Source organism: Perissodus microlepis, chromosome 16 (assembly GCF_051167445.1).
Source record: "Perissodus microlepis isolate ML-2025 ecotype Zambia chromosome 16, ASM5116744v1, whole genome shotgun sequence".
Classification (NCBI taxonomy): Eukaryota; Metazoa; Chordata; class Actinopteri; order Cichliformes; family Cichlidae; genus Perissodus; species Perissodus microlepis.
In genome coordinates, this window is record NC_140476.1 from 15,183,781 (window position 1) to 15,211,506 (window position 27,726).

At 36.2% G+C, this 27,726-nt stretch overlaps 1 protein-coding gene across 1 annotated transcript; it reads left to right on the forward strand.

Annotated features, from left to right (window-relative positions):
- Positions 1 to 88: 88 nt before the first annotated feature.
- scn1laa (sodium channel, voltage-gated, type I-like, alpha) lies at positions 89 to 27,196 on the forward strand. Its single transcript, XM_084954905.1, has 27 exons — positions 89 to 226; positions 5,040 to 5,358; positions 5,745 to 5,863; positions 6,031 to 6,120; positions 6,200 to 6,328; positions 6,734 to 6,825; positions 7,256 to 7,459; positions 7,721 to 7,787; positions 8,070 to 8,211; positions 9,929 to 10,135; positions 11,072 to 11,341; positions 12,837 to 13,208; positions 13,842 to 13,974; positions 14,076 to 14,314; positions 14,482 to 14,655; positions 15,454 to 15,810; positions 15,967 to 16,422; positions 19,828 to 19,966; positions 20,055 to 20,209; positions 20,498 to 20,671; positions 20,807 to 20,929; positions 22,269 to 22,535; positions 22,642 to 22,698; positions 23,207 to 23,344; positions 23,437 to 23,541; positions 23,647 to 23,917; positions 24,014 to 27,196. The coding sequence occupies exons 2-27, from the start codon at positions 5,095 to 5,097 to the stop codon at positions 25,210 to 25,212; spliced, it is 5,943 nt and encodes a 1,980-aa protein (XP_084811031.1). The 5' UTR covers positions 89 to 226; positions 5,040 to 5,094; the 3' UTR covers positions 25,213 to 27,196.
- Positions 27,197 to 27,726: the final 530 nt, after the last annotated feature.

Sequence of the window (27,726 nt, forward strand, 5' to 3'; positions counted from 1 at the left end):
GCGGACACGGTCTCGCTCTCTCTCTCTCCCGCTCTCTCTCTCTCTCTCTCTCTCTCTCTCTCAGGGTTTTCCTACCGGAATCGTGGAAATGACCAGGTCTGCGTCGGGAGAAGCGTCAAACACCATAATCGGATTGACAGCCTTATTTTAAATCATTCTAAAAAGTTTCACTTTTTCAAAATATTCTCCAGAGAAATCTCCACCTGGCAAGGATGGAAAACTAATGGTGAGTGGTAAACACGGCAACTTTTTATCCTAAATTTCCTTAAAATAAAAAAAAATAAATTAAAAAAAAAGAAGAAGAAGAAGAAGAAGAAGAAGAAAAAAAAGTGTTTTTTTTGTTTTTGTTATTGTTTTTCTTTAAGTGGTCCTAATTATGAGAATTGTTTTAAAAGTTATTTTAGTTTGGTTAATCATATAGAGATGGTGGTGATTGAGAAGTCTTACAGCGTTACATTTAAGAGACTATCTATCTATCTATCTATCTATCTATCTATCTATCTATCTATCTATCTATCTATCTATCTATCTATCTATCTATCTTGTTGCCTTTATCTAAATTGAAGGTTATCCATATATCTGCACAATATTTTTCAACCTTGGAAGTATGGCATAGTCTTTGTAGCTACATAAATGTTACTGATATCAGTTTTTATGGAAGCCCTGTGTAGAAAAACATGATTGAGCTCTCAAGACAAGACAAGACAAGACAACAGATTGCGGTTTACAATATATTACAAACGTTAATGGCCATGGCAGCAATTATTAACCCACACTCCATTTTAGATGACTTCCTGTTTCCCCTACTGTAAACATCTTTATTAGATTGTTGTCAATTAGAGATGAGAGTGTTCTGTTCAGTCCTATCCGCACCGTATGGTAGTCTGACAGGTTGTTCATAAAAGCATTTATTTCAGAGATTGTTAACAGCTATTCTGCCAACGCCCTGGATATGCCAGACTGAATCTTGACTCCGTACCTCGTTGGAGACAGCAGCAGGCATTAGTTGTGAGCTAGAAATGTGACTGTGTCACAAACCACCTCTAATCTCATCTAAGTACTAAGATGCACTTTGAGGTCATACAAATTAAGTTGCAGTAATGTACATAAAATATTAAAGCTTCTGTTTGACACTGTGTTTAATAGACTAGGTCAGTCATCTATTGAAACTTATTACCACGAGCCAGTCTAATGTTTGCCGACTAATCAACTCGAAATACATTTTTTGGCATTCTGTTCTGTTGGGGGAACAAATTTCTCTGTCTTAGGTCAGTACGCAAACGTCCATAATGCAGACTGGTTACTGATAAACTAAAGTGGGCACACTGAAGCTTTGAAGTGGTAGTGGCTCATATCTCAAGTTATGTATAATGAGTTGGGAACAGACTGACAGAATGATGCATGCCTCTTTAGAGGTTACTCACTGCAGGCTGAGGTACAGGAAATCAAGGTTTATTTTGTGCTTGCAGATAATCATGAGAATTTTGGTAAGTTTGTCTTACTGTTGCAGCTGTTTTTTAATTATCTCTTTATAGAGTATTTAGACCATCAATTATTATTTTGTGTCAAATAACTAAAAAATGTATGGTACTGGTACTGAGTGATTTACTTTTATATTGTGAAAGAACATGTCTCAATGCTATAGTCTATGAGCTGTCAAAGGCTTAATAGCTTAATAATAACTTAGGGAGCCAGAATATGGTATGGCTACATGGATACAACAAACAAAAAAATATCTTTATTTTCATCCCTTTCTTATGTATCTTACTAGTACAGGTTTGAAATCCACTTTGCATTCAGAACTGCCTTAATTTTACATGGCATATATATATATGTATATATGTATATATGTATATATATATATAGATAGATAGATAGATAGATAGATAGATAGATAGATAGATAGATAGATAGATAGATAGATAGATATAATTTAACATTTTGAGTTATCTTTCTCGAAATTTTGACTTAGTTTTTTTAAATTTCGGCTTATTAACTTGAAATTTAGATTTATTAACTCGAAATTTTGAGAGAAGTAACTCGAAATTTCGAGTTAGCTCTGCCAATCCGTAATCTACGTGGAATGCACACTCAAAACCAGATCACAAATTGGCGCTTTCAAGAGTACGTTTACTGATAGTAACGCCATGTGATTCAGCTAATACCACAAGGATTTGTGAAGCCACGCTGAAAATAATCAGCAATTTGTTCATTCATGAGTGGCTGTAATACTGGTAGCTTAGCTGTAGCATTTGTAGCTGTGGGCTTCAGCTTCCGGGTAACAAGGAAATTATGTCATTCACGTAGATTACCGATTCGCAGCGCTAACTCGAAATTTCGAGAAAGATGGATACTTTTTTTCTGTTGTTTTTTAGTAGCGTAAACGGCCTTCCATAGTTTTGACATCATAGTGTCACACAGTTGTTGCAGATTTGTCAGCTGCTCATCCAGGATGCAAATCTCCCATTTCACAACATCCTAAAGGTGCTCTGTTGGATTGAGAGGTGGTGACTGTGGAGGTCATTTGAGTGCAGTGAACTGATTGTCTTGTTCAAGTGACTAGTCTGAGGTTATTTGAGCTTTCTGACACTGCATTACCCTGCTGAAAGCAGGCAACAGAAGATGGGTCTACTGTGGTCACAAATGGATGGACATGGGTCATCATCAATGGTCAGGTAGCCCGTAGCCTATAAAACCATGCTCATTTGGCCCAATATTAAGAAATACCATTGCATCACCATCTGCAACCATAAACGTTAATACAAAGCAGGATGGATCCATGATTTTGTGTTGTTTATGCCAAAATCAAATGCGTGTCTAATGACTGTAGTTATTTAAGGAATAGTGAGGTTATTGTTAGATTTCAGCATCACCTAGTATTTCTAAATATTAGGAAGGTTTAGCTTAGTGTGATGACCAGAACATAAGAGAAGTGCTCTTTGGGTCTTGTTTTGTGCTAAACATTTCCTCCTCAAGATAAGAAGGAACTTATCTTCACCATATAAAAGACAGTAGCAGAGAGTTGCCACTGGCCTGATGGTTTTACTTTGGAAACTCTGGCCTAAATTTCTTTTATGTTGAATTTGGATTTTGAGCTGACAGATGAAAACCACAGATGAACTTTAGTTCAACCTGAATTCTAATTCTGATGAACAACTGTTATTTAGTACAAGAGTAGAGAAAAACACATTTAAAATGTTGTATCTACTCTTGCCCACATATAGGCAGATGTTACATGAGTTATCTACTCATACTAGAGTTAGTTACTCTATGACCTGTCTAGCTGATTTCCTTGAAAGTATAAAGCCAAGGTGGAATTCAGTGAGTGAATCTGATTAGCATCATCATCTTAAATTTAATTTGATGTCTGGTACCCTTGATGTGACCTAACACTGACCATGAACACCACAGCTGCTTTACACCAGTCCAACATAATGCATTACTGTAAACTTAACAACAGAGATGCAAACTAACCAGCATAGCCTGCATTAAATCCCATAGTATATTTTATTCAACCTTTGAATAACAGAAAGTTAATATACTTCAATTTCCTTTGCAGGAAGTTTCCCAATGTGGAGAAAACATACTGAAACTTCAGCAACACACTGTGTACAGATCGAGTATTTAAAATGATTGAGGAAATTACAAGCTTTACATTTCCAATTCATCAAATGTCACTGAGCAGTCCTTACCTTTAAAAATAATCACATTTCTTCCTCTCCTGGTCTAGTCATTTTTACAACTTCATTATATCAGACCAGCTACTGCTTGCTTGTATGTTTGATTTAGAAGATTTTTACACCAACTTTCCTGTGTCTCCTTCCAGTAATGAAGCAGGAGTCTTTTGCTTGTTTCACAAAGATTTCCTGAGAAATAAAGCAGTGTATCTTTAGCTAGCAGACACACTCTATGACATGATGCAAAGAAACAGCTTGTGTGTTTGTTGATGTTTGCTGCACTGTTTGAATGTTTCATTTGAAATTTCCTGCCACTTAAAGAAACATTACTCGGTTTTATCTTCTACTGTGACACTAGAGAGATGCTTAAGTACCATGACTGCAACTTATTGGCATTGGCCCCAAAACACTGTTCTGGATCATTCCAGCCAACTTTAACCCTGAACATACTGCTATTATGATACATTAATTTTTTAACCTTTTTCTTTATGTGCAATAAGCAACGGGAATGGATATGCTAATAGGGTTTTCATGTATATTTTACTTTTTCCTCCATTTAGGTTCAAATCAGTTTAATGTTTGAAAGTGTGCAGTGAAGGGAAATAATAATGTTCCTCAAATTTCTCATTTGATTATTTTACGAAGTAGAGACAAGAGACATTTAAAATGTAGGGAGTAAAAGTAAAAAGTTCTCTCTTGATTGTTATAATTACATCACACATGTATAACTCAATGATAGGAACAGCTGATTGACCACTGATTTAGGGATTGATTTCTTGCATGTGTTTGATCACTGCACAACATGTCGAAGTTGTCTTTGACACTGTTGCATTTGGATCATTCTGAAACTCTCTGGCAGGGAACCCAGAGAGAGATACGGCACAGTCTATGGGGCATTCATATTTAATAGTGCATAGGTCTTTGTAACACATCACATTAGTCAGGCCTATTAGTAAGATGGATCTTTTCCTCTCACTGCTCTGTCTCAGTGAGGGAAAAGCAGACTTTTTCCATTTTGAGGGATGGAAGAGGAGTTGAGTCTCACCTGGAATTGATCATTGTCATGTAAAATCTTAATTTTATCTACTGACGAGCAGGTAATTAGATCTAATTTTACCATAGCTGAAAGGAATTTATATGTATGACAGCCAACTCTAGGCTCATTATAGCTTCCTTTTTCCTCTGACCTAAGAGCAGAAACAAACACACTGTTCTTTCTTCTTGATTAAAAATTATTAATGAGAGGCAGGTCATAACAAAATGAATTTTAATTTGCATTTTTTAGCCAAATAATGTTGGATGTAAGAAAAATATAACTCTGCTATTTAAACTGCTCCCTATATTGTGTCTTTCTAATGCCAGAGGCCTTTCTGTTGCTCGAGGCTAGCTGCTCACTCTGAAGGTGCAGCATGAAAAGATGGAACAGCTGCTTGTACCACCAGGTCCAGACAGCTTCCGTCCCTTTACCCATGAGTCACTTAAAGCCATCGAAAAACGGATTACTGAAGAGAATGCCAAGAAACCCAAGGGAGAGAAGAAAAAGCGCAAAAATGAAATTAAGCTCAGACCAAACCGTGACCTGGAGGCAGGCAAACCACTCCCCCTTGTATATGGAGACATTCCTCAAGGTCTGGTGTCGATACCACTGGAGGACCTGGATCCCACCTACAGTAATCAGAAGGTAGGTTTGCTTGAATTTAAACTTGAACACTAAGCTCCAAGTTTAGATCTTTTCTCTGTAGTGTTTGGGTTTACATTAATTCATTATTTATGAAATTGCACGCAGCTATTAAAATTCCACTGTTGGTTTTAAATCTTAGATGAGAAGCCAATAAAAATGATTCATATGAAATTTGTCAGCAGTATATAAAGTTGTTAGCAAAATTCTTGAACCACCCTTAATTTCTTTGTGTTTAAAATGCTTTAAAAATAAAGAAATGAGGAGTGGCCCAAGACTTTTGCACAGTGTTGTATGATGTTGTAAACTATAATGCAAGACAGTCAAAGAGTATCCATATAAGAGTATAAAGATGTATAAATGTCTGTCTGTCTGTTTCTCTCCCCCAGACTTTCATTGTATTAAACAAAGGAAAGGTCATTTTTCGCTTCAATGCCAGTCCAGCCTTGTACCTCCTGAGTGCCTTCAACCCTCTACGAAGGCTATCAATTCAGATTCTGGTACACTCATATCCTTTCATTAGGATATGAATCTGATATGCATGAATAATGTTGATGTTGAGCTGTCTGCTGACCTAAGCCCAGGATTACATGTTCACTTTGTTCCTTTATTTACATGAAAAAAATTTTTTACTTTCACAATAAAATCTGTTACTTCCTTGACAACTGCGTGTAAATTGTTCAACATGGTGATCATGTGCACTATTCTCACTAACTGTGCATTTATGACACTGAGCCAACCACCTGACTGGGCAAAGAACGTGGAGTAAGTGTTCTACAAACATACATAACATACACACAGTGTAGATACTGTGAAGAGTAACTGGTGTTCCTTTTTCTAACAGGTACACATTTACAGCGATTTACACCTTTGAATCCCTCGTTAAAATTTTAGCTCGGGGGTTCTGTATAGGAAAGTTCACATTTCTAAGAGATCCCTGGAATTGGCTGGATTTCTCTGTCATTGTCATGGCGTAAGTACAGGGCTTTTTCATTATTTTTGTAGTTTTTGTCACACATTTGGAAAAGACTCACCAAAGAAAAAAATAATCAGGCTTTCATAAACAGAGACGTTGCTTGTTGGCGTTATTTTTTGGTACTGAGTGTAGCTTCATTATTGCTGTTTTGCATGACTCTATGTTACACCTATTGTCATCTCTGTAAATAATAATAATAATGGATTGCATTTATATAGCGCTTTTCGAGACCCTCAAAGCGCTTTACAATTCCACTATTCATTCACTCTCACATTCACACACTGGTGGAGGCAAGCTACAGTTGTAGCCACAGCTGCCCTGGGGCAGACTGACAGAGGCGAGGCTGCCATATTGTGCCGTCAGCCCCTCTGAATTCTAAAATAATTATAATTTTCCTTGCAGGTATGTAACAGAGTTTGTACCCCTGGGCAATGTTTCAGTCCTTCGGACATTCAGAGTATTAAGAGCTTTCAAAGCAATTTCTGTCATTCCAGGTAAGTAGTTACCATATTTGTTTTGTTCTTTCATAGTTTAACAGTATGCTCATCCAATTGCCCACCCTTGGACCCACCAGTGCCAAATTTATATTATCACACCTATTTCACAGAGTTGTTTCACCAGTATGAAAATGAACAATCCTTAACAATCCCAACCTATAAAATGTATGTCATCTTATAGGTGGTTCTGTAGATGGTAATGAAAAAAGAGAGAGAGAACCTGCTCTTATTCTAACTTATTTCCAAAAGATCAACAAGATGGATTAAATAGTGGGGCACTGGGTTTAGACAAACAAACAAACAAAAAAATATACTAAAAAAAACATGGATGCGTTCTAAGTGGATTACCACTAAAGGAAAAGCTCACTTGTATCCCTTTGTATATTTACTGTCTCTCGACTGACTGCAAGTGATTTTGTGTTTACAGGCCTAAAGACCATTGTTGCTGCATTGTTCCAGTCAGTGAAGAAGCTTGCTGATGTGATGATTCTCACAGTTTTCTGCCTGAGTGTCTTTGCCCTAATAGGTTTACAACTGTTTATGGGCAATCTGAAAAATAAGTGCATACTAGAAGAATTTTTACAAAGCTATTTCAATAACACAAATGTGACTGTGGACTTTGAAAATAAAAGTAAGTATTTGATCCCAGAAAAAAAAAAAAGAAATTTAAAAATTAACACTCAAATCTCAAATTAACACATAACAATTAAAAATTTAAATGAAAAGTGTATATTGCAACACAGAAATCACAGCTAGTCGAGATAATTTACTCAATCACTGCTGTGCAGAGCTGTACCCCATTTCTACTGTTGATACTTACATCAGTATTTGTGATTGACCTCCAACATACCACTGCTATTAAATACTACTATTTTCTCTCTGTTCCAATCAGGTCTTTATTATTACCTTCCTTCGAATAGCAAAGATCCACTGCTTTGTGGAAACAGCAGTGGAGCTGGGTAAGCAAGCTTCCTCTCCAGTTACCAGAGTACTGAATAAAGTCCATATTAAACACAACCCCAATGCCAAAAAAGTTGAGACGATGGGTAAAATATAACTAATAACAGAATGTAACAATTTCCTCATATAACCAAATTTTATCAACATGGATAACATAGAAAACACATCACAGCTTTAAAATGAGAAAATGTGCCATTTTAAGAAAAAATTCTGGCTCATTTTGAATATAATGCGTTGTGGTGCCAGTTCCTTTGGAGCTTAACAGAGTCGATTACTTGCAGGCATTGTCCAGAGGGATACGTGTGCCACAGAGCGGGAAAGAACCCAGACTATGGTTACACCAGTTTTGACTCATTTGGTTGGGCCTTCCTTTCACTGTTCAGACTGATGACTCAGGATTATTGGGAAAACCTTTACCAGCAGGTACATTAAAAATGTTATTGTTGTCGGTGATCCTTGTTCTTCTTCCCTGGCCAACTAGTCTGATAGCATTTGTTGTAGACAGACTGTTCATACATCAAAAGACCAGCTTGATTGTGCTCTCGGTGCTTCTATTAAAATTTTAGACTATTTCAGAAATATTCCAACCTCTTTACTTTCAATTTTTTGGCTGCACCAGAAGCAAACTACAATCAACAATGCCACTGCAGTTTCTCCAGAAATTGCATTTAGTTAACTTTGTTTCTATGAAAACATCTTTGGTTGTTTTTAAAAACACTTTTAACCTCACGTGGTTCAGATTGTTCCATATTTTCTTCTCTGAGGACATGAAATGGCAGTGCCTGCTGTTTATGGGAAAAGCATTCTCCTACCACAGTATTATAGAGAGTATTCAGAGCTTTCTGTTTAAACAAACATCTGAATGCCGTGCAGGTGCATCTTGGTCAAAGGAAAACAAGAGCCCTACTGAGGCAAACATAGTTTCAATGGCTGCAAAAAAGCATGTGGGTGTACTGCAAATAGGCTACTGCCTACATTGTACTATCAAGAAAAGCAAACAGTAATACAATAAGACTCCCATAAGCAGGTCTTTTAAGCACTCTGCACTAACTTTGACTAATAATAAGCCATCAAATGATCGCATTTCTTGAATGTGAAATGGAACAGAGACGGTTTTGTTTGTTTGATAGTTATATGTAAAGTCATATTAACATTTATCCATATACACATACGGACTTGACAATCCATCAAATAAAAAAGTACTTAATATATATTACTGAAGAAAAAAAATGTAGGTAATATGCAACTCTATTAAACTTTTGTCATATTCCCCTTCTCTCCATGAGACATGTGACAATAGCATCATGGATGATTTATAACACTAAACACTAGAGTCCAGTGTCTCACTGTAACTAATTTTGCAGTGTATTTATGTCATAACTTTTGTATTTTGTTTTTTTTACATGTACTACCAGATAATTTGGCTGATATAGTTTTGGTCTCAGGCAAATGAATATAAGAGCAATTATGTTTTGTTGCTACAGCATAATTACATAGATGGTAGAGTGGCTATTTCAGTTTTAGAGCAAGAAATAACATAAATGCAAAATGTGGAATTCAAAGTTTAAGGTTTTTACACACGCTGAATATGAAAACATGGAGTTTAGAGGAGTTAAATGGACAGGCGGGATTTGTTGTAAATTAGCTGACAAGTTATTAATCTTCGTTTTGTTTTTTCTATTACTCTATAACAATGATGAATGAAAGAAAATCAATGTGAAGATCAATGAAAGACATCGACTTTAGATTTTGAAATTTGAAACGGTAATGAAAGTGATTTGTTTGAGGTTTTACCAAGCTCTACTGTGATTTTCTTTATACCTAGAAAATTCACTTTTATCATCTTTACTTCTGAGTTGAGAAATTCTAGAAATATAAGTTAACGTGTGCAATCTTTAGATACACCTCTATTTGAAGGCCCTCTAACTTTTAAAATATCCACTGTATTAGGGTGGATTTTTGCATGTCTCCACACTTTAGCACAGTGTAGTCATGTCAGCCAAAGGCAGGTATATAAAAATATTGTGAAAAATTTTTAAAAGTTAGAATAAAAAAAGAAAAACAGGAACCTAGTGTTTTATGTTAAGTATAAATACTTTATTTGAAAAAGTGCAAAATCTTGTTTGTTTTTTCGTTGCAGACTTTGCGTGTATCTGGGAAGCCCTACATGATTTTTTTTTTGCTCATCATATTCCTTGGTTCCTTCTACTTGATCAACCTGATTTTGGCGGTTGTAGCCATGGCCTATGAGGAGCAGAACCAGGCCGCTGCAAAGGATGCTCAGGAGAAGGACGAGGAGTTTAAGGCCATGGTTGAGCAGCTGAGACAACAACAAGAGGAAGCTCAGGTACATTGATTGAGTCCTTAAATTTCTCTCAAGATATAATTTTAGTTAAGTCAAAATGCATCTTCTTTGAAGTACTGTAAATTCAATCAGAATAGAATAGAATAGAATAGAATAGAATAGAATAGAATAGAATAGAATAATCCTTTAACTGTCCCACAAGGGGAAAGAAACATACACAATTTTTTTCATACATATTTATATCCAGGACAAATGTTACTATAAACAGAGTACTGTACAGTTATTAAATAAAATAAAATTAACTACAGATAAGAGGCAAACCCAGGTTGTAGTGCAAATCGGTTGATTAAATTATTGCAGTTACAGAGCAGATGTAAACAAATTGTTGGGAGCATTTTTGATTGTACAGTCTGACAGCTGCAGGGAGGAAGGACCTGCGGAAACGCTCCTTCATGCATCTAGGATGTAGCAGTAGCAATCAGTTTTGCAATTTTGTATTTTATATAACTGTATACTGGTTGTGTAGTAATTTTATATAATATCTACACGTTTAAGTGGTAAGTGTGATTTATTACCTATATAGTCATTCGAGGGCTTTTCCCTTTTTTTATTTAGGACACTTTTTTTTCCTTTCTATGTTTATATTTTACCAGTAGAGAAATCCATCCACGCATTCTCATGACCATTTATTCAGCTAAGGTCTCTGGATTTGGGCTCCTGTTTCATTTAAGACTTGCCTCTCTCTTGGGAGGTCCATGGAGGTTGCAAATCTATCACTATCAACAACACAACTATTTACACCTACAGCACATTTTAAATCTCAACCAATAACATTTGGAGGCAATTGGATTACCTGGAGGAAGCTTGCACAGGCAGACTGGCAGAATGCACACGTGCAAAATGGGCCTAACTCTCCACATCAAGAATCAGACATTTATCAGCCTGTTTACCATCAGTGTCTTATCTTCCCTCTTCTAGGCAGCACTAGCTGCTGCAGCAGCAGTGGGTGGGGAGGCCGGTGATAAAGTTGGTGGCACAGAGAGTTCCTCTGATGCCTCTAAGCTGAGCTCCAAAAGTGCAAAGGAGAGACGCAACAGGCGAAAGAAAAAAAAGGAGGAAGAAGGAAAAGAGACCGAGGGAAAACTTCCCAAATCTGAGTCACAGGACAGTATACAGAGGGCTCGCAGTCGCTTCTCTGTGGATGCAAACCTGCTCAAATATGACATGAAATGCTCATCTGCACATCAGGTATTTTTCTATGCCATGAAAGCGATATTATCTTTTCGGTTCTAAAGCTCCTTTCACATCTTCATGGTGTATTATATTTTATTACTATACGGTACTTCATTACTGTAGCTTTACTACACTTATTGTAAATTACTCTAGAATGAAACAATCCTAAACAGTTGGGACCCTATACAAAATGCAAATAAATACAGAATGCAATTTTTACAAATCTCATATTTTATTCACAATAGAACACAGGAAACATATCATCTGTTTAAACTGAGGCATTTTACTATTTAATGAAAATTACTGTCTCATTTTGATGGCAGCAACATGTTTCAAAACTGGAGGCAACAAAAACTTAAACCTGAACCTGTCCTACTTGTTTTTAGATATATTGCTGGCATTGAATTTCCGATTTAGCCATTATATTTCTTAAATGGCGCTTTTTCAGATCAGACTTTTGTTATGTTTTAGATCTTCTACTGTGAATACAATTTGGGTTTATGTGCTTTGCAAATTAGTGTATTCTATTATAAGTTACATTTGTTCCAACTCGGCTTGTACAAATCCATTTTTTTCATAATTTAAATTAATCTTTTTTTATTTATTTAAATTGCCAAATTATAGTGGCATTTAATGCAGTGTTCAATATGGTGAAATATTCATTGTTGACATTTTTCAATATAACTTTATTTCAAAATCATGTAAAAAGTACTGACAGTACCAGTTTTAAATTCACTCCAGTTTCAGTAATTTATTAAAAGACGACTCAAAATGACAGTCTGTGATCACTCTCTTTAATTTGAATGGCAGATATATATTCAGAAAGCTCTTTGTAAGCCTTGTCAGCGAGAAGATTGACTGACTTTTGTCAAACTCTTGCAGGGCTCAAAATGACTGAAAGGCAGGAGAAGCAAATGGACTGACAATGTGGCTACCAAATGTAAACTTACACATTGCAGCCATTTGATTTTTTAGGTTGTATGTGTATGTATTATAAATTTTTAGGATATTTGGTATGGATTTACTAACTTTTCTAAACATTCATGAGCTGCTAACAAATTGTTTTGATTTCTTTTATCTCATGTCATTAATCTAAATGCAACCTTTTCTTTACTGCCATCACACTTTTATTGCCATCGGTTTCATCACTTTCATCATCATCTTCTGTCTTCATCAAATTCTTTAGTTCCTATCATATGCCATCATCAGGATATATTTTTTATGAGCAATTTCCTTCTTGCAACAATTCATCATGATCATCGTCATCATCCCCATAATCATCATGCTTTCCTTCTCCACTATCATGATCATTATCGTGATCTTTACTGTTCTCATTAACAGTTTTAATTTTGCATTTTTATTGAAATCATCGTCATCGTGAAGTTTTTCTCACCAAAGAAATCGTTCCTTTTTTTCTTCATTTGTACATATGAAGATCGTTGTCTCTCTCTTCTGTCCTCTTTTTGATTGTCATATATCACATCCATCGGAGACTATCTTTCTCTCCTAGTCTTTTCTGAGTTTTCATGGACCCCTCTTCTCACCCAGAAGGAATAGCAAGACCAGCCTTTTCAGTTTCCAAAGTCAAGCCCAGGATGTGGGCTCAGAAAATGAATTTGCTGATGATGAGAACAGCATTTTTGAGGACACCCTGAGTCGGAGGGGCTCTTTTTTTCTTCCCCAAAGGTGTGATCGACGCAGCAGCAGTATGAGCCAGTGCAGCTTCTTTTCACATCGCAGATTTCAGCCCCGTGAAATCAGGCACAGCTCTGTAGACTGCAATGGCGTTGTGTCTCTGGTGGGTAGGAATGCACTCCCTTCATCACCCGGGGGGCTCCTTCCACCTAAAGTGACGTTAGATATGGCCTCCACTGGAGACAATGTAAGAAAGGGTTCTGTAGCCCAGACAGCCCAATAACTTGCTTACTGTATTGCTCTGTTTTTGTTTATTTTGGCCTTTTCATCTTTCTGGCTCTTATACACACACATTTTATTACACAAGTATGTCACAAACTATGCTTGTCATTTTGGCTAAGTTTTTTGTTTTGTTTGTTTCTCAGTTATTTTAGCAAGCTATGCAGCTTAGCATGTCAGAAAATATAAGTCACGACTTTTCTAAACTCAAATGAACCTTGGAATTTTAACTTAACCTTAAACTCTTCCTGGGTCTATCAATGATACAATAATGGACTCTTGGTCATTGAAATGGCTCAAGTGCTTTTGATTTATACTGCTGCTTTGTGCTTTTGGACAATGATAGGCAGAGCTGTAGCTTCTAACTATATGATCAATGTACCAATACTATGTCAGTTATCCCAGAGCTTTACTGTAAGATATTCTTTTTGGATAGTTTAAAGATATGCAGCTTTCAGTGGAACAGTTTCCTCTGCTTTTTTTTTTTTTTTCATTTATTTAGTAAATGTTATGCAATGATAAATATTTATGTTTGTACTGTAAAATGCAGCATATTTTTGTATGGTTACATTTTATGTGTAAAAATTTTTTCTATCCCTAGGCTGACACCACTGACACAGAATATAGACAGAGCATTGGAGGAATAAACCAGGGATATATGGACTACCTTCAGAGCCCAGAGGCCAGACAGAGAGCTCATAGTATTGCTAGTGTCATAACCACCACAATGGAGGGTAGGTGTTTTTCACCATGGCATGAATAGCCAATCCTGACTATATCTGTGGTGTTAAAAAAGTTAAATTGTACTTTCACACAAAATATGTTTTGCAATCAGAACTTGAAGAGTCACGGCAGAAGTGTCCTCCTTGCTGGTATGATTTTGCCCACACCTTCCTAATCTGGGAGTGTTGTCCAGGATGGCTGAAATTAAAAAAAATTGTCAAACTAATCGTGATGGACCCATTTATGGATCTATTCATCACCATCTGCATTGCACTAAACACATTGTTTATGGCCATGGAACATTATCCAATGAGTGATGGGTTCCAAAACATGCTTGCTGTTGGCAATAAGGTTAGTTCAATTTAGAGAATATTTTTTAAATATAAATATCTATTGATTTTATTAATCTTCACTGGGGTCTTTCTTGTGTGTGTGTGTGTGTGTGTGTGTGTGTGTGTGTGTGTGTGTGTGTGTGTGTGTGTGTGTGTGTGTGTGTGTGTGTATGTGACTGTGTAAAGATATTCACCGGCATCTTCACGGCTGAAATGGTCTTCAAGGTGATTGCACTGGATCCATACTATTACTTTCAGGAGAGATGGAATATCTTTGATGGGATCATTGTCAGTTTAAGCTTGATAGAGCTTTGTTTGGAAAGTTTGAAGAACATGTCTGTTTTGAGATCATTCCGATTGGTAAGTCTAAATATAATCTAAACTTGCATCAAGAAGTAAGCGAAACCTTTGGAATTATCTGTATCTTTGTATACATTTATTACAGTGTTTGCCTGTGTTCAGTATATTCAAACTTGCAGTCACTTAGCAAATAATACCAAAAAATCTGAGTTGGTTAGGAAATACCAAACCTGAAGAGCAGGTTTACTCTGCTATAATTAAATAAATAATCAAACAATATGTTACAAGATCCACTCATCCACTCAGCACCCTGCTGTTTATTTGGTTAGCTTTGGCTTTGTTACCTAATGCTATAATCAGACTATGAAAATAGTGGTCGGAGACTGTGGCATGATCGAAATTATTGCAAATAAGTGCAATGAACTTACTCATTGCCTTTGAAATGGTTAGTTCTATGCAATTACTGGGCAACCACAGATTTTTTTTTCCCACTCTCAGTCAGAGGTTGTCATCCTATTTTTACTCTAGTGTGACTCAGCCATTAGATTTCACACCCCTGACATGCTGACAGAAAGAACATGCAGCACAGCATACAATGTAAAAATCCCAATGTATACCATTATAAAAACATTTGATAATAAAAATAGTTTTAGCTGTGAGGGAGCATTATAATTTGAGGCTGGTTTACTGCCACTATCTCTGGTTAAGCACTTAAAAAACAAACAAAAAGAAAGACAAAACTTGGATCTACATAGTTCCTAAGGATTTATATGCTTCTATTTGTCACAAATGCAATAGCATGTATGTTGTGTTGCGTTTTGAGTTAGGAAATAACTTCTGTTTCCTCTTCTTTTACAGCTTAGAGTATTCAAGTTGGCTAAATCCTGGCCCACTCTAAATAAACTGATCAAAATAATTGGTAATTCAGTGGGGGCTTTGGGCAACCTGACACTGGTCTTGGCTATTATCGTCTTCATCTTTGCTGTGGTGGGCATGCAGCTATTTGGAAAAAAATACAAGGACTGTGTGTGTAAAATTTCTGAGGACTGCACTCTTCCTCGTTGGCACATGAATGACTTCTTCCATTCATTCCTCATTGTTTTCCGGGTGCTTTGTGGAGAGTGGATAGAAACCATGTGGGACTGTATGGAAGTGGCTGGGATTCCCAAGTGTCTCACTCTCTACATGATGGTCATGGTTATAGGAAACCTTGTGGTACATTACATTTTATGGTCAATTCATTAATTCATTAATCTGTTTAAAAATGTAATTCCCAATTTAGTAACCTGTTCATTATTCAGTTTTACAGTAATATGTGCTCTTTTGTTATTATCAGTTACAAATCTTATCTTGTATATCATTACCTTATAGGTATTGAACCTCTTCTTGGCCCTTTTGCTGAGTTCATTCAGTGCTGACAACCTGGCAAAGCAAGAAGATGACCCTGACTCAAACAATTTGCAAATTGCCATGGCACGCATACACAAAGGCATTGCCTTCACAAAGTCGGTGCTTCGAAGCACCTGCAGCAGCACCTGCCTCAGAGATAAGAAACAAAAGAAGGATGAGGAAAAATCTCTGGATGAACTCCACAAACCTTTAGGGTCAAACGGAATCTCCAATCATGGCAATGGAGAGGTGATTGGCGTGGACAAAACTGGGGACAAATACATAGTCAGCAGCAGGAGTGATGATTCCATAATGTCGTTCATCAACAACCCTAGTGTGACTGTCACTGTTCCTATTGCTATCGGAGAGTCTGACTTTGAAAATCTTAACACTGAGGACTTCAGCAGTGCATCATCAGATGCAGTAGGATGCCCTGCGGTAAGGATCCTGTTGGTCAAACTGCTCTCTCTAGATTCCTGATTTCTGTTTTAAAGCACATTTTTTTAAATGACATTGCAAGTTAAATGTTTATGACATGTAATGCAATCACATAGGACTTTGGTTTAAAAGAACACTGTTGGTGAGGTAAATTAGATATTCATTACCATACAGCAAAGGACAGAATTGTTAGTCATCTATAACTTTTCACAAATTTTTCCAACTCCTGTTTAACAGAGAAAGGAATTTTAACACATCCTAGTGTTCATTTCCAAACATCCTTTCCAAACATCCTAGTTTTTTTTATTCTTACATTATTTTACTTTGCACACAGAAACAAAATTATTTCACAAAAACTTAAAAATACCAGGTTCAAAATTCCAGAGTATTTGAAATTCTTCTCTTGCTACATCTGCCAAGCTTGTTCTGTACTGTGTGGCTCTCTTTGAATTTCTTGATGAAATTTCTTCCGTTCCTGACACTTGGAAATGCAGTGATCACTTTGTATATCCATCTCCTGAGCATGAACAATTGCTTTTCTCTAAACTCTTTTGTCTAAACTAATTTATTTTGTTTTTGGTAAGATGCTGTCTCAAGTGATAGCTCAAGCCCTACCTGAGGTTTTCATACTGTGTGTAAATTGGAAGATAACCTTCAGGTTTAATTGAATTTTACAAGCTTTGAACATGAAAAAGCTCAAGCACCTTATTGCACTTATTGTACTTATTGGTTTATAGTATGGCTCAATAAAAAAAGGTCAGTTTTTCAGGGCACTCATTATAGTGACACTGGTCATTTGGGGTTTTTTCCATTCTTGTATTGTGTGCAAATAGAAGAAGTGAAGTGAAGTGAAGGACTTAGCCTACAATCTACAGTCATGGCAATGGCATGTATCATGATACTTTCCCTAACTGCACATATACCATAGCCTTCTAACAAGAAGAGACCATATAGACGGGAAAATACCAGTGTGCACATTACATTATGAGCCATTTAAGTCTGAGTGCTAGGGAGCTTAATCCTCCTACTAAGAGGACGGTGTTTTGTCTTGTAGGAAAGGAATATATTGAGTCTCTATAATATTACTGTTGCATTGTTATTGCTGCTGTCCGTGTATGTATTTATTATTTGGATGGGTAACAGAAAAAAATAATATTTCTTGGCAGTATTTTAAAGGAAGGGTTGTATTGTTTCTGCTTACTTGTCGTTGCTTGATACAGATGCTGTAAGAACTCCTTACAATACATCAGACTCATCAAAGAGTGCCCTGCTTATGAGAAGAATCAAATAACCCTTTAACAGAGGTTAAAGGGTTATAATTCTTTGATGACTTTAATTCACTCACTTGATTTGTTTTTTCTAATATGTTTCCCCCTCCCTCGTGTATGTTAATGATTAAACAATTATTTATTTAACAAAAAGTAAGTCAAAATATATATATAGAATTAGCATGTGACATGTACACCCCATGATTCAGTAACTTACTGAACCACTTTTAGCAGCAATAACTTGAAGTAACTGTTTTCTGTATGACTTGAGAAATTTTAGCCCACGTGTTTACAACATTGCTTTGAAGGCCTTCATTTATGAACACATTTTTTATAGCCATTATGTTGTAGATCTGTTGATGTGGTTGGGACAATTTTCCTATTTGGGCCACGTTTTAGCTTTTGGACAGATGCACTCACATTTGACTGCAGAATACTTATAAAAAGTAGTTTATGTTGGACTCTATGACTCTTTGGCAGTTGGTATGATGTGTTTGCTTTTCACCAAACAAAGCACTGTGAATTATGAGCTAACCTCTCCAGTTTGGTTTAGTCATCAGAAGACTTGTAGTTTGTTAAAATTCAGTTTTTCAAGAGTTTTTCAAGAGTTTTTCAAGCCATGCTGGCACGTTGTTTTTAAAGACCAGAGGCTTTCTCATGGCAATCCTTCCAAACACGTCATAATTGTTTAGTCTTTATTTAATTGTACTTTCATACTGTCAAACCTCTTGAGTTTTTTGTAGTTTCCCTGAGCATTGCATGGCCTGACTTTGGGGTGAATTTGCTGAGATGTCCACTCCTGGCAAGCTCAGCCAGGAGTGGATGGTCTAAAATGATTTCCACTTGTGGTTAAACTTTCTGACTGTAGAATGATGGACTTCATACTTGTTCAAAATGCTCTTATAATCCTTCCCAGATTTATGGGAAGTAAAGAATGCTTCTCTAACTTCACTGCTGATGCCTTTCCTCCTTGGCATTGTGTTAACACATACCTGAGTGCTCAGACCAGCAAACTGCCAAAACGTCTGCTTTTATAGATGTGCTCACACCTGGAAGTGTGTAATATATAACGTTTTGTAGTTCATCTGAGGTTGTATTAATTAATTAATGTGTTATTATGTCCTGATACACATCACCTAAAAGGAGTACTTTCTTTTTACAGTGACTGTACTGATAGACTATAGCCCAGTGTACCACTAAACATAAAGGATATTTTTAATGATAAATATCCTGTAAGGTGTTAATATGGTGCCTATGATTTTTCAGGATTAGTAAAACACAGTGGTAATTAGCCATTATTTCTGGATTTCAGCACACAATGAGTTAGCTTTGCTATAATACTGTTGATTATTCAAAATAGCTTGTATTTTAAAATCAGCCATATTATGTTGATTTGTGACTCTTTGTTTTCCATAAATGTAACATTGAGCTCCCCTTTTCAGATTTACAGTTGTAGAATGGATGTACAAAGCATCATTACATTAACAGTAGGGCATACAATGTATCAGAGTAACATGCTTACATTATTCCCTGTTCTGCATTAGCTGGTCCCAGGGCAGCCAAGTGCTTCTGCATTCTCCAGGAAGACATTCAAGCTGTTTTCATACTAGCTATTAGGAGACACGCCCTGCAGATAGCTATACAACAACAGGCTGAAGGAGTGAACTTATGGCTACTGCAAAGCATTGCCAGGCTTTAAATTTACCAGTCTCTCTCACTATCTATCTATCTATCTATCTATCTATCTATCTATCTATCTATCTATCTATCTATCTATCTATCTATCTATCTATCTATCTATCTATCTATCTATCTATCTATCTATCTATCTATCTATCTATCTGTCTGTGCTCTTCCTCCAGTAATATGGAACTGAGCAGGAAAACAGTATAAACTGTAATGCAGACTTCTTGGTGCCTTTGCTGTTGAGAACCACTCAACTGTTCTTTGGAGTCAACGCACTAATAGTTTGTTGTTTTGGCTAAAGTTTTGCATGTGTTTGTGTGTGATCATATATCTGCTTTAATTTAACCATCATATGTTATAACTATTTCTGTGTGAAAATAGTGCTGCTCAATAGCTCTGTTGTATTTGTTCACCCAACACTTGTTTTTCATCCACATTCTCTCATAAACAGATCGTTGAAGATGATGATGATGGACAGTTCAGCTCTTCAGAGGGAAGCACAGTGGATGGTCTTCCAGCTGGAGAGGGAGCAATTTCCGTAGACTTTGAATTAGAAGACACTATGGAGCCCGATCCCTGTTTCCCTGCTGGTGAATTCACCACCTACCTAACCTTAAATGTAATTTGAATCTGCATTTTCCATGACTAAAACCCCATCTGCCCATTGTCTTTTTTCAGCCTGTGTGCAGACATTCCGTTGTTGTCAAGTAAATGTAGATGTGGGCTGGTGGAAGACATGGTGGACACTACGAAAAACCTGTTATCGGATAGTGGAGCACAACTGGTTTGAGAGCTTTATTATCTTCATGATCCTGCTTAGCAGTGGGGCCCTTGTAAGTATTTACATGAAGAAAGCAAATGTTGCATTTGGATGACTAATTTGGTTTCTTTTGTGGATTTATGTGAGATATTTTATCTAGGATCTCTCATCAAGCAATAGATTCTCAAACTGCTCATGTCTGAATAGTTTTTAATTCAATATTACTGAATCAGCCTCTTTAATGGTTTGTTTTCACACTTGTTTTGGGACAAATTCTGAGATATTTCCTCTAGAGTATTATGGAAATTTCATTATGTGCACGTTTGGCATTACTAAAGGTTGTCTTTTTCCACACATTTAGGCATTTGAGGATATCTACATTGAGCAAAGGAAGACTATTAAAACAGTTTTGGAGTATGCAGACAAAATTTTCACCTACATCTTTATTCTGGAGATGTTACTGAAGTGGGTGGCATATGGATTTGCCAAGTATTTTACAAATGCCTGGTGCTGGTTGGACTTCCTAATTGTTGATGTAGGTTGAAACTCTGCTTACACAGTGCTGAATCTGTTCTTTGTTGTGTTGAGACGTAGAATGAAACTGCACTGCCTTTGATTAATGTGTGTAATATTTCTTCTTTGCTCATGACATGTGCTGCATGTGTTCTAGGTCTCACTGGTCAGTCTGGTAGCCAACGCATTAGGTGCTAATGAACTTGGTGCCATCAAGTCTCTGAGAACTCTAAGAGCTCTGAGGCCACTGAGAGCCCTGTCACGCTTTGAGGGCATGAGGGTAAGAGTTGTTGAAAGTACTTATCCATTCAGAGTCATGCTGTCTAGCACTAGCTCAATATACTAGTGCAGAACACTTCCACTTCATTAGGTACAGCTTGTTAGCTCTAGATGGGCCACCTTTTTGCCATCAGAAATTGCTTAATTATTGTAGCACAGATTCAACAATAAAACATAAAATTTGTTGCATGCAACCATTCCTGTCTTCCCCCAATTCCCTTTCTCCTGCCTTCATTTGTCATCCTGGTAAGCTTAAGTATTTTGTTCTCCAAGTTGAAAAAAATCACTTTTACTTCCAATAACTCCTCAAATATACACCAGTGATGCAGAATTTTGATAAAAGGAATAGTTTGACATTGTGGGAATTTCTTGCTGAGAATACAACCCCATTATATAGTGCTTTTCATAAGTAAAAAAAAAAAAAAATGCTGTTTTTAATATTGTAAATTTGTTTTCATTGACTCAAGAAATGTGTTTGTTTTTTACAGAGCTAATACACAACATCTAATAATGAAAATAAATCAATTCAAAATCAAAAGTAATACAACACAAAAAATAAAATCCTGTAACTCGAAGGTACAAAGAACTTAAATAAATAATAACAACAGCTGTGAAATAAATAAAGTCAAATAAAGTGCTACTCTAACTCTTAAGAAACAAAAAATAAATAAATACCAAAATATCAAATTATTCTTATATCACTTTTCTCTTGTGATATCTAACGGCATTAGAGTTTTTTGCCGTGCTATGCAAGCATGGTCTTATCAGGTTGATAACTTATGTAACTGAAAAGACAGCTTTGTCGGCTGCTGAAATCAATAAGGCAGGTATTGATTAGTTGCCTTCATATTGTGGTGGTCTAGATTTACAGCACTGCTACAGTGATCATCTTTCCTCACGTGGTAGCCAGAGTATTCCCTGATTTGCATGCACAAATTCTCATGTGCGTCAGTAGTGCCATAATAGCGTCCATGCCAGTATCGCTGTTTTGATATTGTTTGTTGCGTATGTAACATGATTTTCTTTATGTTTTATGTATTTTTCTTTTTACAGTAATCAAATTTTGCGGCATCCTCCTTTCTCTACAAGGTGTTCATTTCAATGTTTATCTAAAATTTAAAACTCATCTGCTGACTCCTCTCCTGATTCTGTTTCCACCTTTACCATGTAGTTGTGTTGGATCTTTGGCGTTAGTCATAGCAGTGATGAGGTGTGATGTCAATATGCATGTTGGCACACATTTGTTTTTTCCCATTGCCAGAGTATACAGTGTGGTACATCACTTTAAGATTCTGTAATCCCTGTCAGCTTTACAGATATGTCATGATTTGTGTGTGCAGGTGGTTGTCAATGCCCTATTGGGAGCCATTCCCTCTATCTTCAATGTGCTGCTGGTATGCCTCATCTTCTGGCTCATTTTCAGCATCATGGGGGTCAACTTATTTGCGGGAAAGTTCTACTATTGTGTCAACACAATCACAAATGAGCCGTTTACTGTATCAGAAGTGAAACATATGAAAGAGTGTAATTTCACGGATTCTAAGGTGAAGAACGTCAAGGTCAACTTTGATGATGTTGGCATGGGTTACCTTGCACTGTTGCAAGTGGTAAGTAACTCAGTATTGTGTTTCATAATTAGTGTCACATTTTGTGCCAGTTTTGTAATACAACAATATGTGTTTTTAATGCCACTTGCTGTATTCTTTTCTACAGGCTACATTTAAGGGTTGGATGGACATCATGTATGCTGCTGTTGATTCTCAAAGCAAGGTGGTGATTTTTTTAGTATTTCGGTGTTGAAATGCTTGAACTCCTATAAAATATCCATGTTTAATTAAATCATATTACACCTTCTTTTTTTGTGGAGATGACACGTTGTTCATGAAAAACATATAACACTGTTAAATTAATTTTAGATTATCCTATTTTGTTTGGCCACGTTAAAGCTGTGGAACACTACACCCGATGCGTACCAAACATTTCCTGCCGTTGCTGCTTAATCATGATCAAAATGCTTAACCTGTATTTACAGATCATAATCTTGGTAAAGATAAAATAGTCCAGTTAGCTGTTAGATCAAAGTTTGAAGGTGACAAACTGCATCAGGCTTTGAAGTCCTTTTTATTTGAACAAAATTATTTTGGGGGGCGGGCTTTACAGTAATCTAAATGCCACACAAGTAGGGCCACTCCTCATGAGGCACACATGAACTCAACCAGTACAGAAATTCAAAGGATGACTCTGTTTTAATGTCTCGTTTTTTCTGTCATCTATGTAGCCAGAAGAACAACCAGACTATGAGGTCAACCTATATATGTACTGTTATTTTGTTGTTTTCATCATATTTGGAGCATTTTTCACACTCAATCTCTTCATTGGTGTCATTATAGACAACTTCAATCAGCAAAAGAAAAAGATAAGTATCAAATCTGCTTTTTAAACAAATTTGTGGTATTTTGGCTTCCAACATGTTGTTGTGATTCAACATGCCTATCATGCTTTCTTTACTTCGGAGGTCAAGACATCTTTATGACTGAAGAACAAAAGAAATACTACAATGCCATGAAAAAACTGGGGTCAAAAAAACCACAAAAACCGATCCCTAGACCATCGGTATGTAACTCAAGCCTTGACTGCATTCAGTATGAATTAAAACCCTCACTTTTATTTAATCCAAAATTTATTGTTGTTTATTTTTCCTATGCATGTCTGTTTTAGAACAAGATTCAAGGATACATCTTCGATTTTACCACCAAGCAATCATTTGATATTGTGATCATGGTTCTAATATCGCTTAATATGATCACTATGATGGTGGAAACTGATGAACAATCAGACTACAAGAGAAACGTTCTCTACTATGTAAATGTGGTATTCATTGTCGTCTTCACTGGAGAGTGCATATTAAAGATGATCTCACTCCGGCACTACTTTTTCATGAATGGCTGGAATATATTTGATTTCATCGTTGTTATTCTGTCAATCATCGGTATGACTCACCTCCATTTACAGTTTCTCTCTGATACATTTTTAATATTGCAGTAATCTGTCATCCAGTGTTTAATCATTTCATTTCTTTCTTTAGGTTTGTTTCTCTCCGACATAATAGAAAAATACTTTCTTTCACCAACTTTGTTCAGAGTCATCCGACTGGCACGGATTGGCCGCGTCCTCCGCCTTATTAAAAGTGCCAAAGGAATACGCACACTCTTGTTTGCCTTGATGATGTCACTCCCTGCCTTGTTCAACATTGGTCTCTTGCTGTTCTTGGTGATGTTCATCTATGCGATCTTTGCCATGTCAAACTTTGCATATGTCAAGAAGGAAAAAGGTATTGATGATCTTTTCAATTTTGAGACTTTTGCAAACAGCATGATCTGTCTGTTCCAAATCACCACCTCAGGTGGATGGGATACCCTACTATATCCCATTCTCAACACAAATGGAAATGACTGTGACCCTGAGATGGAGAATCCTGGTAGTACTTTTAAAGGAAACTGTGGAAATCCTACACTGGGAATTACTTTCTTTGTGAGCTACATCATCATCTCTTTCCTTATTGTGGTGAATATGTACATTGCAGTCATCCTGGAAAACTTTGGTGTAGCTACTGAAGAGAGCGCTGACCCACTGAGTGAGGATGATTTTGAAACGTTTTATGAGGTCTGGGAAAGGTTTGATCCTCATGCAACACAGTTCATTGAGTATAAAAAGCTTTCAGAATTTGCAGATAATCTGGAACCACCATTGCGCATAGCCAAGCCTAACAAGTTTGACCTGATCTCTATGGACTTACCCATGGTGAGTGGTGACCGCATTCACTGCCTAGACATCCTGTTTGCATTCACAAAGCGTGTTCTAGGTGAGGGTGGAGAAATGGACATTCTAAAGGAGCAAATGGAAGAGCGTTTCATGGCCTCAAATCCTTCCAAGTTGTCCCACGAACCCATCACTACCACCCTCCGTCGCAAACAGGAGGAGGTTTCAGCTGCTGTCATCCAGAGAGCATTCAGGCATTATACAAGGAAGTGTCCAGGAAAAGACAGAAGGTCCCATGACACATCCAATATTAACAATCAAAAGGATAAAAAGCTCATTAACAAGGGAAAGCATGACACAGACAAACTTAAAAACATGTCTAGTGCCATTAAAAGCAAACTGACACCTTCTGCTGCCTCTCAACCTTCATGTAACAGTGTGACAACAAATGGAAAAAACAAATATGAAAAAGACAAAAGTGAAAAGGAGGTTGTGAGCAAAGATGTCAAAGAACAAGATATGTAAAGGAAATCTGTGCTACACCAAAGACAATGTAGTGAATGCAAAATGTTTACAACCTTCCACAGTGACTAAGACATCCAGTGGATTCTCTTCTATAGTATGGATATCTACTATGCCAAACTGACTGTGCTTGCTTGAGTCTAGAGGAGAGTTTCTAAAATAGAAAAGAGCCATTCAGGCTACAGTATGACAGTATGACTCACTTGGATGAATTGAAGAGCAAAGATCCATTATGTCTGCTTGTGAGGTGAGACGACATTACTTAGTGTTCTGAAAGGCATATTAGTTACTGCTTTACTTGTATTGCAGCTAGTTCTGCTACCCAGTGTCTTGAATTGTTGTTATATCACTGATTGGTGTATTACTCAACTTAATTTTTCAAGCAGGAAAAAAAGAGAGTTATATGCTATTGCTGAAAAAAAAAATCATAGTTTGGTTAATTGTCTTTTTATACATTTTTTTACTCTTCAGAAAGGGTTGTATCTTCAGGTATAGGCTTTACACAGAAATGCACCGCTTTAAGGTTATTTTTGCTTGTCACTAATAGTACTTCAAATCCTAGAGACATTGTCAGTGATTATACATGCTAGAGTGTGCGCCATGATTTGTCCACCAGAAGCAAAGAAGCCTTGGTAAGGCTGCTTTTTTATTACAACACAGAAACTTACCCTTCAATCGAAACAAATCACAAAGAAGTTTGCTGATTATATTTGATTATCAGTGTCAGATCAGTAACCCTTGAAAAATACTTTGTACACTGTTAAATTGTTTTTCAAATCATTCTCCATATGTTGTTGTATTTGGCCAACAGGGGTTTGATGCATCCAATAGGAGCTATAAGGTGAAAAATGCAATTGTTTATAAAAAAAAACTTAAATATGGTTGGAAGTTCTTATTTATGAGACACATAGATACTGTTGTCATTATATGTCCCTCCCGTTAAGCTGTTTTTACATAATCTTCAATGGACATTTTTGTAAATTATAACTGTAAAAGGGGTGGGGTTTTGTTTTATTTTATGTAAAAAGTTTTCTCAGAGTGCACCATTAAATCTTTTTATGTTTTTTGTCTAAGCCAAGTGAAATATGGCTCACAATATTCTGAATGACCTCAAGGATATGGCTTTTCACATCTCACATGTCCTAAGCTATTTCCTACTTCTGTTTACATTTTATATTGTGTTCATTTTTTCAGTTATTCACACATCCAATCACATCCATCCTAAACTGTTTCATAAACTTTTCTCGTTCTGTGTTATAAAAGTATAAATCCATTCATGTAATTACATTCTGCATGTAATTAAAACGTTCAACATAAAGGTATACTGTATGCATAATGCAAGAATGTTTTGATTACAAAGACTTTAACAACTCCCATCATTTATATGCATAATGCTTGTAGTGTATAAATTACCTGCATGCAAGACAATGCTATAACCTATTTCACTGAAAAGCTAAAGGAATAAAGATTACATTTAAGTCAAGTATGCCTACAACATTCATTTATTTTATCACGGAAAGTAAAGTATGAGTGGCATTATTTAATTCATGACTGTTTAAGTGGAGTGTGAGGGTGGAACTGGAAGGGGATTATGGGAAAAGCTATTCAGTGAGATGATTTGATTGCATGAGATTATAACATTTGTCTTCTTATCATTCACAGTATTTCCTGGAATAGCAGTGTACTACTTTCTGCCTTATGTCCAGTCAAATGTGTTTGTTAAGAACTACTTCCATTTTTATTTATTTTTGTTATGTGTAATATGCTTTGTTTACCCATCTACAGCCCTTATATTTTTGAGATTTTAGAATGACTTTTTCGTTGTACTCTAAAATTGGGGGGGGGGGGGCAATATGGCTGAGCCATATATAGCAATTCCTAAATAAAATGAACAGCAATGACCACAACAAGATGCATGTTTATCTTATGAGCAGAGAACATACGCTTTGTTTGTTTTATGGGGGAATAAAACTGTCAGAATGAAAAAAAAAATAAATGACTTGAAAAATATATTAAATTGCTTGTATTATGTAGCAAAAGTAATATTAAAACTATTTGTATGTAATAATTATTTTATATAATGTGATATAAATTGATATTTATCATTTATTTTGGTTCTGTATCCATTTGTGTTCATTCCTCTATTTATTTATTCACTATTCCCCCAAAATTTCTGTGTTCTTATTTTTTGCATCCAGCTATATTTACATTTGTATTATTTTCTTTGTAATTTAATAGTGCATGTTTCCACAACTCAAAAAACAAAACAAAACAAAAAATAAGCTTAAAACGCTGACTTTAACTAATTTAATTACATGTCAATTTTCCATAAATTGACTGGTATACATTAAGTTTATACATTCAGTTTATTTTAGACACATTTTCTTTCATTATTAATTTCCATGATTAATTATTTGAATAAATAAAATGTCGATTTTGTATATTTCTGTTGCATTTTACTCAGAATTATTGCTTCATGTTTATTGGGGGTGAGGAATCATTTTTGATTGCATTTAT